Genomic DNA, 15,023 nt, shown 5'->3' with positions numbered 1-15,023 from the left:
AAAACCTTCCCGGAGCAACGCAGCAGCCCCAGGATGGACCAAGCACAGAGCCACGGGGATGGAAAGAGCAGGAGTGAGTCCTGCAGCCACTCTGCAGAGGGTCAGGGCACCTCTGGGGCCAGGCACGGTTTGTTTGCACCCCGCAGGCCAGTGCCAAAAGTCCCCAGGATACCCCCGCGGAGAAGTGAATGAGAACCGAGGCTCTGAGAGTGTAATCAAGGCTTTTAATAACAATCTCCTTCACCAGCTAACAGCTTCCAGTTCACAGCCACTCTTCAAGATGAAGTCCAGGAAATATCGCGGCTTAACTCCTGTTCTAGTCCGAGCTCAGAGAATTACTTCACAGAAACAGAACTTGGAAGAAGAGCAGAGAGGTTAGAGTAGAAGTGAAGCTGGGTGAAGTTCTACTTGATTATACCTGGCCCCACTCATCAGCTTTATGAGCAGGCCGTGGTGGCGAGTTTTGAATACATTTAAAAAAAAAACAAACAAATATTTAAAAAACAAAAAGTTACAAAATCCAAAGTTACAAAACACACACGGAAAGAACACAGATTTTACACCACTTTGTCATCCTACCCCAAGGCTAAAGGCACGTGCTAGAGCTTGGTTAAATCCTGATCTACTGCTCCGTTCCTGTAACTCGATTCCCCCACTTCCACTCTAGTGGGACAAGCTGTCATCTGCCCATTTCTTTCTTGAAGCCTTAACCAAGCCCCTTTGTGACTGACATTCAGCTCCAGGACACCCTTTATTTACAGGTTTCCTACATTAAAGCAGTTTTAAGAAGCCCCACACCACACAAGGCAGGGCCCCTTTAGGCCCTCTTTCACCAAGTTTGCAGCGTATGGGGAATATAAGAGGCCGTGGCTGCAGGGAGAGGTAATATCTTTTATTAGACCCAATGCTATAGCTGGAAAAAAAAACCTGACAAGCTATCAGGCATATGAACCCTTCCTCGAGGCTGAAGCAGGAGCCATGTAAGGCCATCACAGAAATCCAGTTGCTCCATCATTCACGGGTCAATATCTGCTCCAGCTCAGCAGCCCTGTTATCTTGCTTGCCTGTACATTCTTCCACAGCTCAGCAGCATTCAGGCTTTCCTCTGCCTTGCCATGAATATTTACAGCTCCTGCTGCCCACACACGGCCTGCTTCACAGGAGCTGGCATTTAAGGCTGCAGAAGTTTCCTTGACTGCACATTCAAGGTCCCAATTTCTCTGTCTAGCAGATCAGATGGAATAGCTCCACTGAGACAGCAACAAGTTTAAGGCAGACTGAGAAAAAAAAAAATCCACACACCTTTGGTCAGACCCACACAAATCTGAGCAGTTTCCATCAGGAAAAGGATACTTACAAGTTCTTCTTGCTCCTGTCATTCTGGTAAGCTGCATGCCAGCAGGGCTGTCAGTAGCTACTTGTGACAGCCTCTTTGGCCAGGCTGTTGACAGCATCACTCTGACAAAGCTACCCTCAGTTCAACAGCATGGGGCTATTGGCAAAGTCAGTAAAAAAAAAATAAATGACTTAAGCCATTCTGTACAACTAAGTCAATCTTTCAGGCTCAATTCTGTCACATACATAAGAAGGTCCTCAGGAAAGAAAGAAAAGCTAAAGCTTAGGCTAGAAGGAGCCTTGCCTTTTAGCTCACCGCTTTGAAGCAGCTCTGCTGCTCCACCATCACTCACTTTTTGGTACTGACATGCTTCTACAAAATACCTTGGTCTTGAGTTCCTTAGTCACTTGCTCCCTACCTGCACAGCACTTAAAACTACACAACCAAGCAAGAATCCTCATGTCCTTAAGCTTTAAATTTTCTTTTCCTCCTTTTTGAGGCTGGTGTTCTTTCATAGAATATCATAGAAAGTTTGAGTTGGAAGGGACCTTATAGATCACCTAGCTCCAATCCCCCTGCCACGGGCAGGGAAACCTTCCATTAGAAGAGCTGGAGTTTAATATGCTCCTATAAAACACTTTCTCACTGCTGGCAGTAGATTGCAGCTGCTGTAGCCCCCCAGCATTTCACTTTTCAGGGGAATTCCTGCCAAAAAAAAATATCTTCAGGTACAGTAAGTGTTCATCTTTCAATTTAGCTCGCAAAAGGCTTTCTGCCTTTTGCATCTCTGAAGATGAGGGGAAAGTCTGCACAGCCTTACAAGTCTCGAAAGCCTTTTACAATGCTAAGGGAAGAAATCATTCTTAGTGAAGTTTAATCTAGATTTGATCACCTCTTTAACAATACTGGAAGTTTTGCCTGCTAGCACATTAGAGCATTTGACCTATATTTAGCTCTGCTAGCCACACCAGACTGGCTGGGAGACAATGCATCTTTAGCCAGGATAATTGTGCTAGCACGAGCCAGGGAGGCAGCGAGCAGTCATTTGCCAGTTAACTGATTCCCCAAATAGAATGACTTCAGCTGTAAAACAGCTGAAGGTTTAATGCTCTAATATACACAGGGAACTACTTTAAAGCGTGGGCAAGATTAATCTTAGCATTCATCTGAACACCAACAAGACAGACCTGCAACATGCTGGCTTGGGGAAGCCTCAAGGTACTCAACACAACTCAAACTTGAGATATAAACTAAATGCCTAAGAGACAAATGTGAAATCAATGCTTCAATGTACAGAGAAGGCAGCTCTTCCAGATGTGCACATCCCTATAACTTCAGAGTGCCCTTTACGAAAACCTCTTTTGCAGTAAAGGGATTCAATGTGCTATCAATAGACAGCCATCAGATTATGAATTTTTATTTAGTTTAAGTACACTATGTTTGTACACAATATCAAAAACCTAGTTTACCTAGTTTAGAGACCAAGGTGTCTAGATATGAAAAGAAGCCTTGGAGACTGTGTGGCACTCCCTGTATGCTGTGCCTCTGCCACCTGTCTCAGCTGGAGTTAAACCACCCAATATAACAATAACGGAGCCAAGTGTAAGAGTTGAGACTGAGAAGTCACTAAAAACAACTGTTCCCTCTCTGCCTGTCAAGAGTGTGGAGCAGGATGTGCTCTCCCTCCTGCTGTCACAGGGACGCACATCAGCAGCGGAACCTATCTGAAAAGTTTGGAGACTTCGGCATCGTTAGCGGCTGGTCGCTGGCCTTCACTTCTACGTTGCGGTATCTGCGTATGGGGTTTGCCTTGTGGACCTGGGAAAACCAAGAACAAAATGAGACAAACGGCTGCAGTTGAGACAAAGCTGAAACACGCAGGTAGGATGCAGGCAGATATCCATCTGCAAGACCACCGCTCTGCCCCAGGCACTGGAGGGAGCCACAAGGAGCTCACAAAACACTTTGGGGTTGTGGGTTTTACGAGGATTATTCTGCTCCAACAGCTAGGTGTTTACAGCTGAGGCAGCTGATGATTTTCAGAGCTTTTTTTTTTTTTTTAAAAAAAAAAAAAAAGAACTGCTATGACATTAGCAAGGAGTCAGCTTGTGACAGGGAAACTTGAGAATACCGTCTTAAAAGCAGCTCAACATTGACATTAGCTCACTTAGTACATTCACACATCCCTTTGGGTCCCTGTTTAGAAATAGCTCGCTTACCAGTTCTTGTCTTAGCTTAGCAACTTCTTCTTTTTCACGCTCTTCTTCTCGCTGTCTGGCCTCTTCTTGAAGTCTCTCCCTTCTGGCTTCTATGTTTGCCAATCGTTTTTCAAATTCCTGTCGCTCCTTAGCTCTTTTCTCTGTTGCCAGCTCAAAACTTTCAGGAACTACAGAACCAGAAAGGCTCTCTAAGGTTAGAAATAGAGGGGATAACATTGGTGCAAAGGCGGTCAGGTAAAGCAGAGCACTACTAGTATCAAATGGAAGCCTCACTCTGGAGCGCTTCACCTCGTAAGAGTGGTTAGTAGACACAGGTGGGGTTCTGGGGGAAAAGAAAAGCTTACGGCCAAATGCGAGCAGCATTAATGCAGATGTTACCCTTGCCACGGGTGTCCTCATAGGAGGGAGTAAGCACACAATTGTTAGTACAAACAAGTTTTTAGCTAGCTCCACACAAACTAAGCTGGAGATGCCTTCATCTTATTACAAATGGGAGAAAAAGACTGACAGCTGCTGCAGAAATACCATCTGTCTCTACAGGGAGCTCCTTGCATATTATATACCCTTATCCCAAGCTACTGCACATCAATCATCTGCCAATTGTAGCATAGCTGTTAAATACAGCTGCTGTGTTAGTGCAGGACAGGGGGGCAGTGGAGAGGAAACCCTTCCTCTCCCTGGGGATACAAGCTGGTAGGGAATTAGTTGATTAAGTGCGCAGCAATACTGGCTGTGCTGGTAAAGGTGTCAGCAACTCTAAGCATCACTTTGTGACATCAGTTCTGAGTTATCAACCAAGCCCGTGCAGCAAGTACTGTAACTCTACCTGATACTGGCTTATTATCCTTTTTAGGCACAAAAGGCTCCTGGTGCACCACCACGTTGGGGCGAGCTTTAAAACATGCTGCCTCCTTCTGCCTTTTCAAGTCTTCTTTAAGCTGCACGAGAAGGAAAGCCATCAAGTGCCAGGCATAACAGAAAAAAAAAACATCTTCCCCCACCCAGAATTCAGCTCTCCTGACACTGGAAAAGCCAGTTTGATTTCTGATCAAGTCAGTCACATAGAAAATATTAGCAGAGTAAATACTAAAGACAAAACAATGCATTAATTCTTGCCTGACAGATACTAATTAAACTCAAGCAGGACTCTTGCTGCAGTTGAGCTCAACTAGCTATGTTAAGTCTGTTCATACCTGTTGTCTTTGTTACCCTACCTGCTGTTTCCAGCTCTGTAGCTTAGCAGCTCCCCTTTCATCGATCTGCAGATGGAATGGTTCAGGCTGAGTTGGGGTTTTGACCTTCTTTTCTGGCAGCTTAACACGGTCAAAATAAGGCAGAGGTAGCGCCTTGAACTTTGGCACCTGAAAGAAAGAGCTTGAAGAATTCCTTGCCATTTCCTCAAAGGCACAAAGCTTTGGGTGCTTAACAGCCAACAGCAGAAGGCAAGTCCTGCAACACCCTTTCCACTTAAGGAGTGGAATACAAGGTAATTTCTAGCTCTTACCTCTTCCTTCTGCAATTCTTCTATTTTTTTCTCTTTTTGTATTAGCCGCTCTCTGTCACGGGAATCAAAAGAGAAAGGGCAAACTTCCACATGCCTCTGTTCTGGCATTTTAGGTTTGAAGGGCACTCCGTAATGTGGCATAGGGTTAGCTTTGATCACGGGCATTGCTTCCTTTTCCTAAGGAGATATTGGTGTTAGGATCTGACACACAGCACTACACTTTGGATTTTTGCAGAAAAAAGACTACAATTCCTACCACAAAAAGACTAGAATTCCTGTAAAAGAGTCATAACAGCATCAGTAAAACACCATCTTCTCGCAGTATCCTACCAAGTACCTATAATTTACAGGCAACCTGAACCAGAGACAAGATGTTTCTCTTTCTAAAGGGCTACTACTTCTAGTACTCAACCAAAATTAGACTAATTCTTTAGCCTCCTCTTCACAAGAGGAAGGGAAGAAAAGCAGGAAGTGTTCTGAATCCTGCACCCTACCTTTAGGGTGCTAGAGTGACCGAGGTAAGGAAGGTCATGTGCAACATCTGCCCTTCTCAGCAACAAACAGAGAAGGCCAGTGTCCTTTTTATCATCTAGAAGCCTAAGCAGGGTTTACTTCCCTCATTTGTAGCAGCAACACCTCAGCCTGGTCAGCGGCCTCATGTTTTAAAGAGTTATTTTATTAGAGGATTCATTTTTGCAAAGCAAGAAGCAGCAGCTAAGTCTTTCGCAGGGAATGGCACAGAGGAAGGGAAGTGCCCAACAGGAGGGCAGGGGTTAGCCAAAGCAGAGCACCAAACCCAGCTGGCGAATGCAGGACCAGCTGAGGCAGTCACCATGGTAGGAAAGGAAGGCTTGACTACAGCACGCTCACAACAATTACCTTCTCTTCATCTCTGTTAGACATTCGGGTTCTGCTTTTTGAGGCAAAGACAGCAGACTTGGGGACTGTAACTGGAAGCACTTTCTTCTCCGGAACACCCTGTTCAGAAAAGTCAGTAAGTGGTCGCCCAAGTCAACAAGTGTAACTGAGAAACCATCTGATATAGCAGTAGGTACAAACTGCAGCTCTTATCTAGTTACAGACAACATTTACTGGAAGTTAAATACATAAAACATAGCTAAGGATGTTTTGAAACTAATGGCCACCTTAGTCTGAATTCCTGGGCATTACTAAACTTCTTACCACAACATCCTCCAGGATTTTAGTTGGACACGGCCTGGAATGGAATTCGAAGTGCTCTTCTTCCTGCTGCTTCTTACTCTCACGCTCCTGAATCCTTTTCTCTATTTCCAAATCAAAGCCAACAGGCTGCGTGAGCTCCTTCACAGGGGGTTTCTTGGGCAGGACTGGTCCACTCTCTAAGATTTTGTGATCAAGCTCTCGTGCTTTGAATTTGTACCTACACAGGAATAATAGAGAGAGTCACCTAAGCATTTCATGTGGCAAGATACAGCTTCTAGCTACTGGCTTCTCACAATATAGGACAGCAATAGTCAGGTACAGAAGCAGTTGTGTTGCATTGTGTGCAGCTCTTGTTAGTGTTCCTGAGAAGCGGCATTTCAGATGTTATTTGCAGTGCAATTCTTAGAAGACTAGAGTCAACCTTTACTTACTGTTGAATTTTCTCTAGTTCCTCTGCTTCCAGCTCCGCTGCACTCTTGCAGGTGACAGGTCTGAAGCGATGCTTTGTTTGAAGCAGTGGAGTTTTAGGGTTTGTAAGCCGAGCCTTCACCGGCTTTCTTGAGACCGGGCCTAGAAATTCAAGGTACAAAGACTAGCAGTTAATAGCAAGGCCTGCAGACAGACAGATTATTTGCTCAGCACAGCAACCAAAGCATCTTTTTCTACTACCACCTCTGTAGATAGCTTGCTGGCTGGACATAGCTGAGACTGCTCACCTTCCTCGGATTTCCTGCTCCTCAAATGGTAACGAGAGGGTGTGCGTCTCTGGAATGCTTCGACCTGCTCAGCAAGCGACACGTATTCTGACGTGGTTTCTTCAAGTTTTCTTTTGTTTCCTTGGGACAGATTGAAGGGTTTGGGGACAGTGGGTCCCTTTGGCAGTCGCGCCTGGAAACAAAAAAAGTCATTATGGCCATTTAACAGAAGGATGCTTCGATAACACTTCCTTTCCTCACTAATACACAATAACTGTCCCTTCACCATAAAAAGGTGGCGATGCTTCACATTACATAGATGTGACTCAACTGTCTGAACTTGCACGTGACTAGTCCTATCGAGAAACCATATGAGATAGGAGACTGAATGAAGCATGTGTGGTGACCAGTAGATCTGACATTAAAGACACTTTTTTTCCCCCCAGAAGTGTCCTTTAGTATCTTGTGGCAGAGCAGACATGCAGTAAACTAAGTTACATATGCACAACACTCGCCTCTCCTATGTACCTAGCAGCTAAGAGGGCTGCCAGCAGCACGTGCTAAAGGAGAAAGGTGGTGGTGTGAAGAATCAGCCAGCTGACTGCTGGCAATACTGATTCTTACCGGAGAAGAAGGGTGCTTCCTCAGCACTGCTGCAAAATCCACTTCCTTGTACTCATTCTCAGGCTGGCTTTCCCCATGTTGTTTAATTCTATTATCCGTGCAGAAGTGAAAGTCAATTGGCTTTGTTACTTGACCAACAGTTCTCTTCACAGGTTGTCCTAGGGAAGAAAGAGCATGTAAGATCTGGAAGTGTTTTAGAGTAGGATCAGGGGAGGACTTTGGGAAAAAGAGGCATTTATTTCTAACAACTTGAGCAGTTTCTGGAGAACTCATCTATAATATTTTAAGACGTGACAAAATAAAACTACTTCCAGGCAGTTTATTGGCAGGTCTACATTAGAAGAGCTCACCTGCTCCAGCAATAGCTGCTTTCAGGGACTCCTCGTTCTTCTTCCGCAGCTCCATAACCTCCCGCTGCAACTGCTGCATCTTTTCCAACTCCTGCTCTTCTGTACTCTTCAGCTTGCCAGCAAGATTGGTCCTCCTGCAGAAGCACATTAAGGACTGAGCTGTGCCTTCCTGCTTCACTGCTTATTGGCGTATAAGAACATGTTTGTTTCTGACTTCACTGCAGAAGCGTCACTTTATAAAAATATATTGTTCAGAAAAGATCTGCTGGGATTTTGTTTCCTCAGGGAAGCTGGCAGTAATGCCCGTCCTACATATCCAGTTGTTGTATGCATGCTTAGAGAGGAGAACTTTTTCCTCAAATCAAGAGGTAAAGTTTTTCTTTGCACAAGTTGAAGTGCATTTCATCCTAATATTGTTGCCTTGATTTAGTGTTTACTAAACGCAATGCCACCACATGCTAAATTGACATGGAAAACATTCTAGCCAGGGCTGTCAGCTAAAGCACCCACCACCAGCAAAGACAAGCTTCAGTCACCAAAAAGGTACTTACTTTAACATCGTTGGTGTGGAGGGCATGGTCAGTTTGCTTTTCCCTCTTCCTGGGGAACGGTCAGGAGGATGCAACGGCTCTTTCTTTGGGGATGCTTCTGTCAGCTTCTCTTTGCTGCCAGAGCTAGGGTATTAAATTACAACAAATCACTCAATTGCTGTGCTCTAAGTGAAAGATCACCTGCAGCTCTCACCACCATGCAGAACATCCCAACACCTGGTGAGTTCTAAGGTATGCCAGACCGGCCTTACCTCGCCAAGGGCCCAGGTAAGGATCGTCTAGCTTTCCCTGGGACGCTAAGGCTGTAGAAGGGAAGATTAATTGCTGAGTTTGGGAACTTCAGCTTTTCCCTCAGAGGGTAGGAATACTATAGTTCATCCACGTACAACAGCATTTGAAAGATTGCCTTTTTTAATGAAATTCCTGACCTTAAGCTTATCACTGTACAATATCTTAGTGGTCAAGCTAGTTTGAGAAATGTTTTAGCTGCAGCTCCTCCTGATGACCTCCTGATGGACAAGTTAAGCCTGATTTAAGCTAGCTGACAGACACTGAGTATGTAATAAGAAGCTTCAGAAACCCAAGCCTGTTCCATTCACACCTCCACACAGAGCACTGCCTTCATGTCTTACAGCCACTTTCTCTCGTTTATGAAACCAGTATCTGGAATCAGGATGAGGTCAGCTGCCTCTAAACCTTCTGCACCGTCCTCTGTGAGAACCCTTCAGCAAAATGGAAAGCCTTTCAAAAGAAAGGGACTTATCCCCCTCCCCAGCCCCCAACAGAAGGGCTCTGACATACATTCTCATTTTTTTCAGGGGTGGAACCTCTTCCTTGCTAGCCAATGCAGTAGCATTTTTGTCTGCTTTGACCCGTGCTGGCTGCTTGCGCTGCTGTGTTCTTCTCTGCTTCGTAACTGGTCTCCTGCCCGCTCTGGAGTGGAACAGAAAATGGAGTTTAGCCTTCCCACGGGGTCTGAGAGGGCACAATCAGTGCAACACTGCCACAGCATTACCCAGCCCCAACGTGCTCTGTGCGAGCTGTGTGCTTAACCTAAAAATCCAAATGCAGCACGAATTACTTCAGCTTTACAATCCACAAGCCTAATGTTCTTTGGTGTGTGAGTGTAGAGAGCCCCTTGCATTCATATCAAGAATGAGTTCTGCCCTACTCAGATATAAACAAAGAAACTTTATAAGCTGCTTCAGCTCCAGTTTCAGATATCCTCACATTCCAGAAGCTCCCAGTGCAAGTCTCATTTGAGAAGTATGTGAGACGCTGCATTACATTTCCACCCCTCCAGACTGCCCCTCCTGATTAGCAAGCGGCTCAGCTGTACCAATACATGATCGGTGCTGGGGAGCTCCAGTCCTTTAGGATGACCCCAAAACAGCTGGAACTGCACACGCTGAGAGCGAGGACCTGCTTAGGTACACCACCAACCCGCACACGAAGCGAACACCAGTATTTCACCTTTGAGATGCGTTTGCAGGAGCAGCAGCTCTCCAGCTTGTCAGGGACCCAGCAATATTCTGAGGAACCACGCTGGACTGCGCGTTTTCTGCCTCACCATCCTCTTCACCACAGTTTTCAGCTGAAAAGTGACAGAGGTCAGCTCATATATACGCAAAGACACGTGCTAACATGAAGCTGCAAGGGACCTTTGCTGGACAACAGGATAAGATGGTCCCAAAAGAGCCAGACTGAGGCCTTTTCACTACCCTAGTGAAAAACAAGTCAAGTTTACCCCCTCCTACCCATCCCCTGCCAGCTTACCCATTGTTATTTCTTGTGATGTGGCAGAAGAACAAACAGCATCAGGCTTCGACAAAGCAGGGCTGCTCTGCAAGATCTTGGCCCGATTTTCTGCAGGGGGGATATTCTCCAGGTTTGCTTGTTGGTCTGCGAGGAAAGAGACTTTCACTGCACGGCCCACATCAGGAGTTTATAACATCGTAACGGCATCCAGAGGTATTGTTAACGAAGCCATCCATCAAATTACAGATCACAATCAAAGTTTAAATACAGAACCAAAACCCAAGTATGATGAATGATGCAGCCAACAATTTGACTAATCCACTGGCACAGAAGCCAAGCTCTCAACCAAAGAGAAGTCAAATCGAGGAGCTGCAGACAACTTACCAAACCAGGAGTCTGCGTTGTAGCCGTCATCCTCGCTCAACGTCGCGAAGTTGATGCAAGGGTTTGGGACATCGAAGGAATAGCGAGACTCTGGGTGAGACATCTTCGCCTCCACGCTGTCCCTGGGAGTCCTCCGCTCGCACCGTTAGTCCTTCAGAGAACGAGCACTGGTGAGCTGCTACAGCAAACCCCAGCAGAGGTGTCAGCCACCCACCCCGTTCTCCACCTCTTTCCCTCTCCACTGTTTCTAGAGACAGACACTGAGAGTCTTTGGCACGTTCTGTACCACAGGAGGATTCACAGCCTTTGGACAGAAGGGCTCACAAGCAATGCAGGTTCAAAACCCTCAAAAGGCCGTATCTCAAAGGCTTCCTTTGTGCCTGGAGGTGCTAGAAGTGCATTTTCAGAAGGAAGCAAAACACAAAGCCTTTCCAAGTGACTGATTTGCCCTTCCCTCCCTGAGGGCACACAGCAAAGAGGAGCTCTAACTGTTACAGCACAGATTTATAGAGCAAGCGCCTGACAACTCCAGAGCACTGCAAAGCTCTGTCTTTCTCCCTCAGAGGGCTACAAACAAGAACTAATAACACCGGCGCGCTCCTCTGCGGAGAATATCCATTTCCAAAACAGAAGAGTTCTGCGTAGCATTGTTACCAGCAGCAGGAAGGCAGCAGCACGGGGTGCTTGGCGAGTCCCCGGGCACTGCCCCGAGAGGGCGGCCAGGCTATAAACAAACCGCGTGCTGCGGGAGTGTCAAGAACAGTCCCTGCAGTTAATTAGTGGAGCACTGACAGCAGAAGGAATCCCTGTGTCAACAGGTGTTATTAAACACGAGGGAACAGGAACAAAGCCAGCAGCTCCGTTATAAATCTGCAAACTGCAACAAAACCTTCCTGCAAAGGTGTTCTCGGGATGCCTCACGCAGCTGCAAGGCAGAGCCCAGGAGGACATTATACAACTCTCCCACGGGAAATCACCTGGACGCTGCTTTTTTTGAGTTTAAACAATTCTAAAGCAGCACATTTGTGATCCACGAAGTATGAGACCTCTGCCATGGGTCCAGGCAGAGCATGGTTCAGCTTGGACGGTGTGCTCCATAAATAAGAACACATTTAGGAGTAAATCCAAGCAGCGTTTGGGAGGCACTGCTGCTGGTTCCAGCCGTCAGCCCTACCTCCTCCTGGAGGTGGCCCCACAGAAGCCCCCAGAGCCCCAGCCCCACAGTGCTGCTGTTGGGGGCAGAAGGCCACCAGAGAAGCATCATCCACACGGCTGAAGATGGCAGGGCAAGACCCAGAGAAGGCAAACAGAAGAATCAGAGCCAAAACCAACCGCAAGCGAGCTCAAGACACGGCTGGAATCGGATGCTTTCCTACCACCCTCAATCAAGATAAGGTTTCTGTCAACACCATCCCCTTATTTTAAAATCAAATGCGTCATCTGCATTCTGCCCTCGCCCTGCCCAGCCAGCCCGCCAAGCCAAGCTCCGGGCGTCGTGTTTCACAGCGCCTCGTACCACTGCTGCTGAAACTGCTTCACGTCACCCAAATCACTCCAACTTCTCAGCGTGTAAAGCTCCCGTCCTGCCCTGGGCAGCCCGGGAGGGACGCCTGTCGCTGAGCCCCTCGGGCTGGGCTGAGGTGGCCATGAAATCAGCAGGAGCGCAGCAGGAGCACGCTTCCACACACCAGGTTGCTTGTGTAGGAGTTATTCTGAATGAATCTCAGAGCCTGCTTCAGCCAGAGGAACTCACAGCATCCCCTCTGCACCTCCTTACCTGTCCCCCAGCTCCTGCGGGGAAGGAGAATCGCTGGGAAGCAGCAGGGGGCTGGGAGGCAGCTCAGTGCTCAGCCGGTGATTTATTGCTGAGACACTCACTGCTACGGAGCCTGAAACCAAAAACGGGCTCAGCCAAGCTCAGCTCATGGTCTGCTGCCTTAATGCACTCAAAAACACCTGATTGTAATTCGATGGCAGAATCACCAACATCTCAGTCTTTGCTTTGAAGGCAGGAGGCAAAACTCTGCCCTCTATTGTAGGGCTCTTCCATGGGAAGCCAGGTGCAAACATTTCTCCTCGTTAATAGGAAATTATTAGGAAATTAATAGGAAATCCTGCATTAAACCACACCATAAAGAAGGGAGCCCTGCTCCCCACATCCCTCACCTCCCACCCTGACACCAGCACTCGCAGAGCAGGGAGCCCACGGCCCCCTCCTGCAGCAGGCTCAGCGCCCAGCCGGGTGGCAGCCGGACCAAGAGGAGCTCGGAGGAGGCAGCACCAGGTCCCCTGGCTTTAGGAGCAGCCCAAATTAACGTGATGAAAGCGACCACACAGCTACCACCTTGCTTCTCCTCGCAGAGCCAGGCAGGCCACAGCCACAGCCCCTTGGGCAGTGCCCAAACCTGGGCACCCCGCACAGTGAGTTTCCTTTGAGTAACTCCTCAGCACGTTCCAGAGGAGTGCCTTGGCCTGGTTTCGGTCAGTTGGCTTTGAGCAAGGATTGAGCTGAACTGGGACGAGAATTCCTGGCCCAGAATAAGCCTGATCCAACAGCGGGCACAGGAGGCATTTTGGAATAACTTCACACCTCGCTCCAATCCAAATGAGCTTGAAAACACTGACGTGATTCCACCCAGGTCTGCTCGGCCTCTTTGTTTCGGTGCGGTAGCCAATTTCCTGCCAAAAAACATCTCAGCTGGACAAGGCCTGAGAGGAACAACTCCAACAAGACCTAGCACAGCCCTGGCCTAGCTGCAACACGAGGAACTCGGCACCAAGCACGTGGTGAGGGAACGCTTCAGCACAGTTATCATCTAACCAAAAGAGCCTCTTACTTTAGAGCAGCAGCCCGGCGGTCATCGAGAAACTGTGACAGCACTGCTGGGGACAAAGGAGCCTCCCAACCCTCGTGTCAGAGAGAAGCAGAGCTGCAGAGGAAGAAAATTGATGTCTGCAGCACCAGCCTTTCCTCCCCTCGCACACAGCGGATGATCCAAAGCTCCCGGATGCTTTTTGCTGGCTGACGCACAAAGAGGCCTGTTATGAAGGGCTGCAGGCGGCCTCTCCGGAGACACGGCCCTGCCAAAGCCTCGTGGAAGCCATCCCACCCCGGAGCTGCCACGTGAGCTTCTCCTGCACGACGCCAGCAGCATCCTCGCGTCTCCCCCGGTGGGGTTAAGCGAGTGCTTGTAACCATTCGGGATCTGCAGCTTCTCTTTCTTCTCTGGTTTTCCTCTCCCAGTGATGTTTCCGCAGCACAGAACCGATGCTAAATTCATCACCCCAAGTACAAGGCTCCCACCCCATCCCGCAATGCCCAAACGCAGGCTGTCAGACCAAAAACACCCAGGCAGGAGCGGAGCTCGCAGCGCTCCCCGGACCACCCTGAGCCGCCAACTTCTCCTCCAACAAAGGAGGAGCGAGGAGAGGAGCCAGGAGCCGGCGCTGCAGCTCCCCACGAACAGCCTTTACGCCCCCCCCAGCCCACAACGAGCACCCCCGACACCTCCCCGGGCGCACCGAGCTCCGAGAGGCGCAGGGCACGGGGCTCTACCGGGCACCGCAGGCTCGTTATTACCGGCGTTAGGGCTCCTCTCCTTCAGCCGTGCCACACCGGGGATCTTACCGTTCCCCCGGCCGTGTCCCCCCCGTCCCTCTTCTTCCATCCTCGGGGTGAGCACGGGGCCGCTCCGCGCTCACCCGAGGCCTCCATCCCCGGTCCCGGGGCTCACCTCAGCCCCACCGGCCCACCTCAAGGACCCCACGGGGAACCACCGGGCCGGGTCGATACCGGAACGGCGCCACCGGGGCTCCCGGCCCCGTTCCCCCCTCACCACCGGGGCGCTCCCGGTCCCGGTCCAGCCGGCGGCATGGCAGAAATCGAAGCCTGGAGGCCGCGGTACCGAGGCCTGAGCCCGGAACAGGGCCCGGGGCCAACGGGGGCAGCGAATTCAGCACCGGGACCGGACCGGGACAGCACCGGGGAGCGGGGGGGAGCCAACCGGAGGCCAGGGGAGCCCCTTCCCGAGGTTCCCAGAGGTGCCGAAGCCGCCCCGGCCCCGCCGGGCCCCCCCCGGCCGCCACTCACCTCAGCGCCGCGGCCGCCCTGCGCGGCGCCCCCGCCCGCCGCCGTTAACGGATTTCAAACGGGGCTCGGCCGTCCGAACCAGCCAATCAGCGCCCGCCGCACGGCCCCGCCGCGCGCTGATTGGGCGATTCGCCGCCAGGCTCCGGGAGGACCCGGATGTGCCCGCCCGCCGCGCGGGGGGTGACGGGAAACGTAGGGCTCAAACCCACAGGGTAGCGTGTGGAGAGCCGGAAGCAAACTACAACTCCCATAATGCACAGGGAGATGGAGTTTAGCCAATAGGGAAGGGCAGCGCTTTGAGTGATGTCCTGAGGCAGCCAATCAGCTGCT

The 15,023-nt window shown here is 49.4% G+C and overlaps 1 protein-coding gene across 5 annotated transcripts; it reads right to left on the bottom strand.

Moving 5' to 3' along the window:
- Window positions 1-207: 207 nt before the first annotated feature.
- On the bottom strand, window positions 208-14,847 carry TPX2 (TPX2 microtubule nucleation factor). 5 transcript variants are annotated; one of them, XM_068700018.1, is made up of 18 exons: window positions 14,694-14,847; window positions 10,604-10,754; window positions 10,238-10,363; window positions 9,935-10,055; window positions 9,263-9,394; window positions 8,713-8,763; window positions 8,462-8,584; window positions 7,911-8,044; window positions 7,561-7,718; window positions 6,958-7,129; window positions 6,673-6,811; window positions 6,242-6,458; window positions 5,939-6,037; window positions 5,060-5,236; window positions 4,770-4,916; window positions 4,382-4,493; window positions 3,556-3,743; window positions 208-3,154 (listed from the first exon to the last, which is right to left on the bottom strand). In XM_068700018.1, the coding sequence occupies exons 2-18, from the start codon at window positions 10,704-10,706 to the stop codon at window positions 3,044-3,046; spliced, it is 2,310 nt and encodes a 769-aa protein (XP_068556119.1). In that variant the 5' UTR covers window positions 10,707-10,754; window positions 14,694-14,847; the 3' UTR covers window positions 208-3,043. The 5 variants fall into 5 exon arrangements, with proteins under 5 accessions (XP_068556119.1, XP_068556121.1, XP_068556120.1 ...); XM_068700020.1 differs by having other exon boundaries at window positions 3,556-3,722; XM_068700019.1 differs by lacking the exon at window positions 14,694-14,847 and adding an exon at window positions 12,381-12,713.
- Between the last annotated feature and the right edge of the window lie 176 nt (window positions 14,848-15,023).

The sequence above is a fragment of the Anas acuta genome, chromosome 16, assembly GCF_963932015.1.
Source record: "Anas acuta chromosome 16, bAnaAcu1.1, whole genome shotgun sequence".
Lineage (NCBI taxonomy): Eukaryota > Metazoa > Chordata > Aves > Anseriformes > Anatidae > Anas > Anas acuta.
Note: the sequence above shows the minus strand (reverse complement) of the source record. Positions and strands in the feature narration are given on the sequence as shown.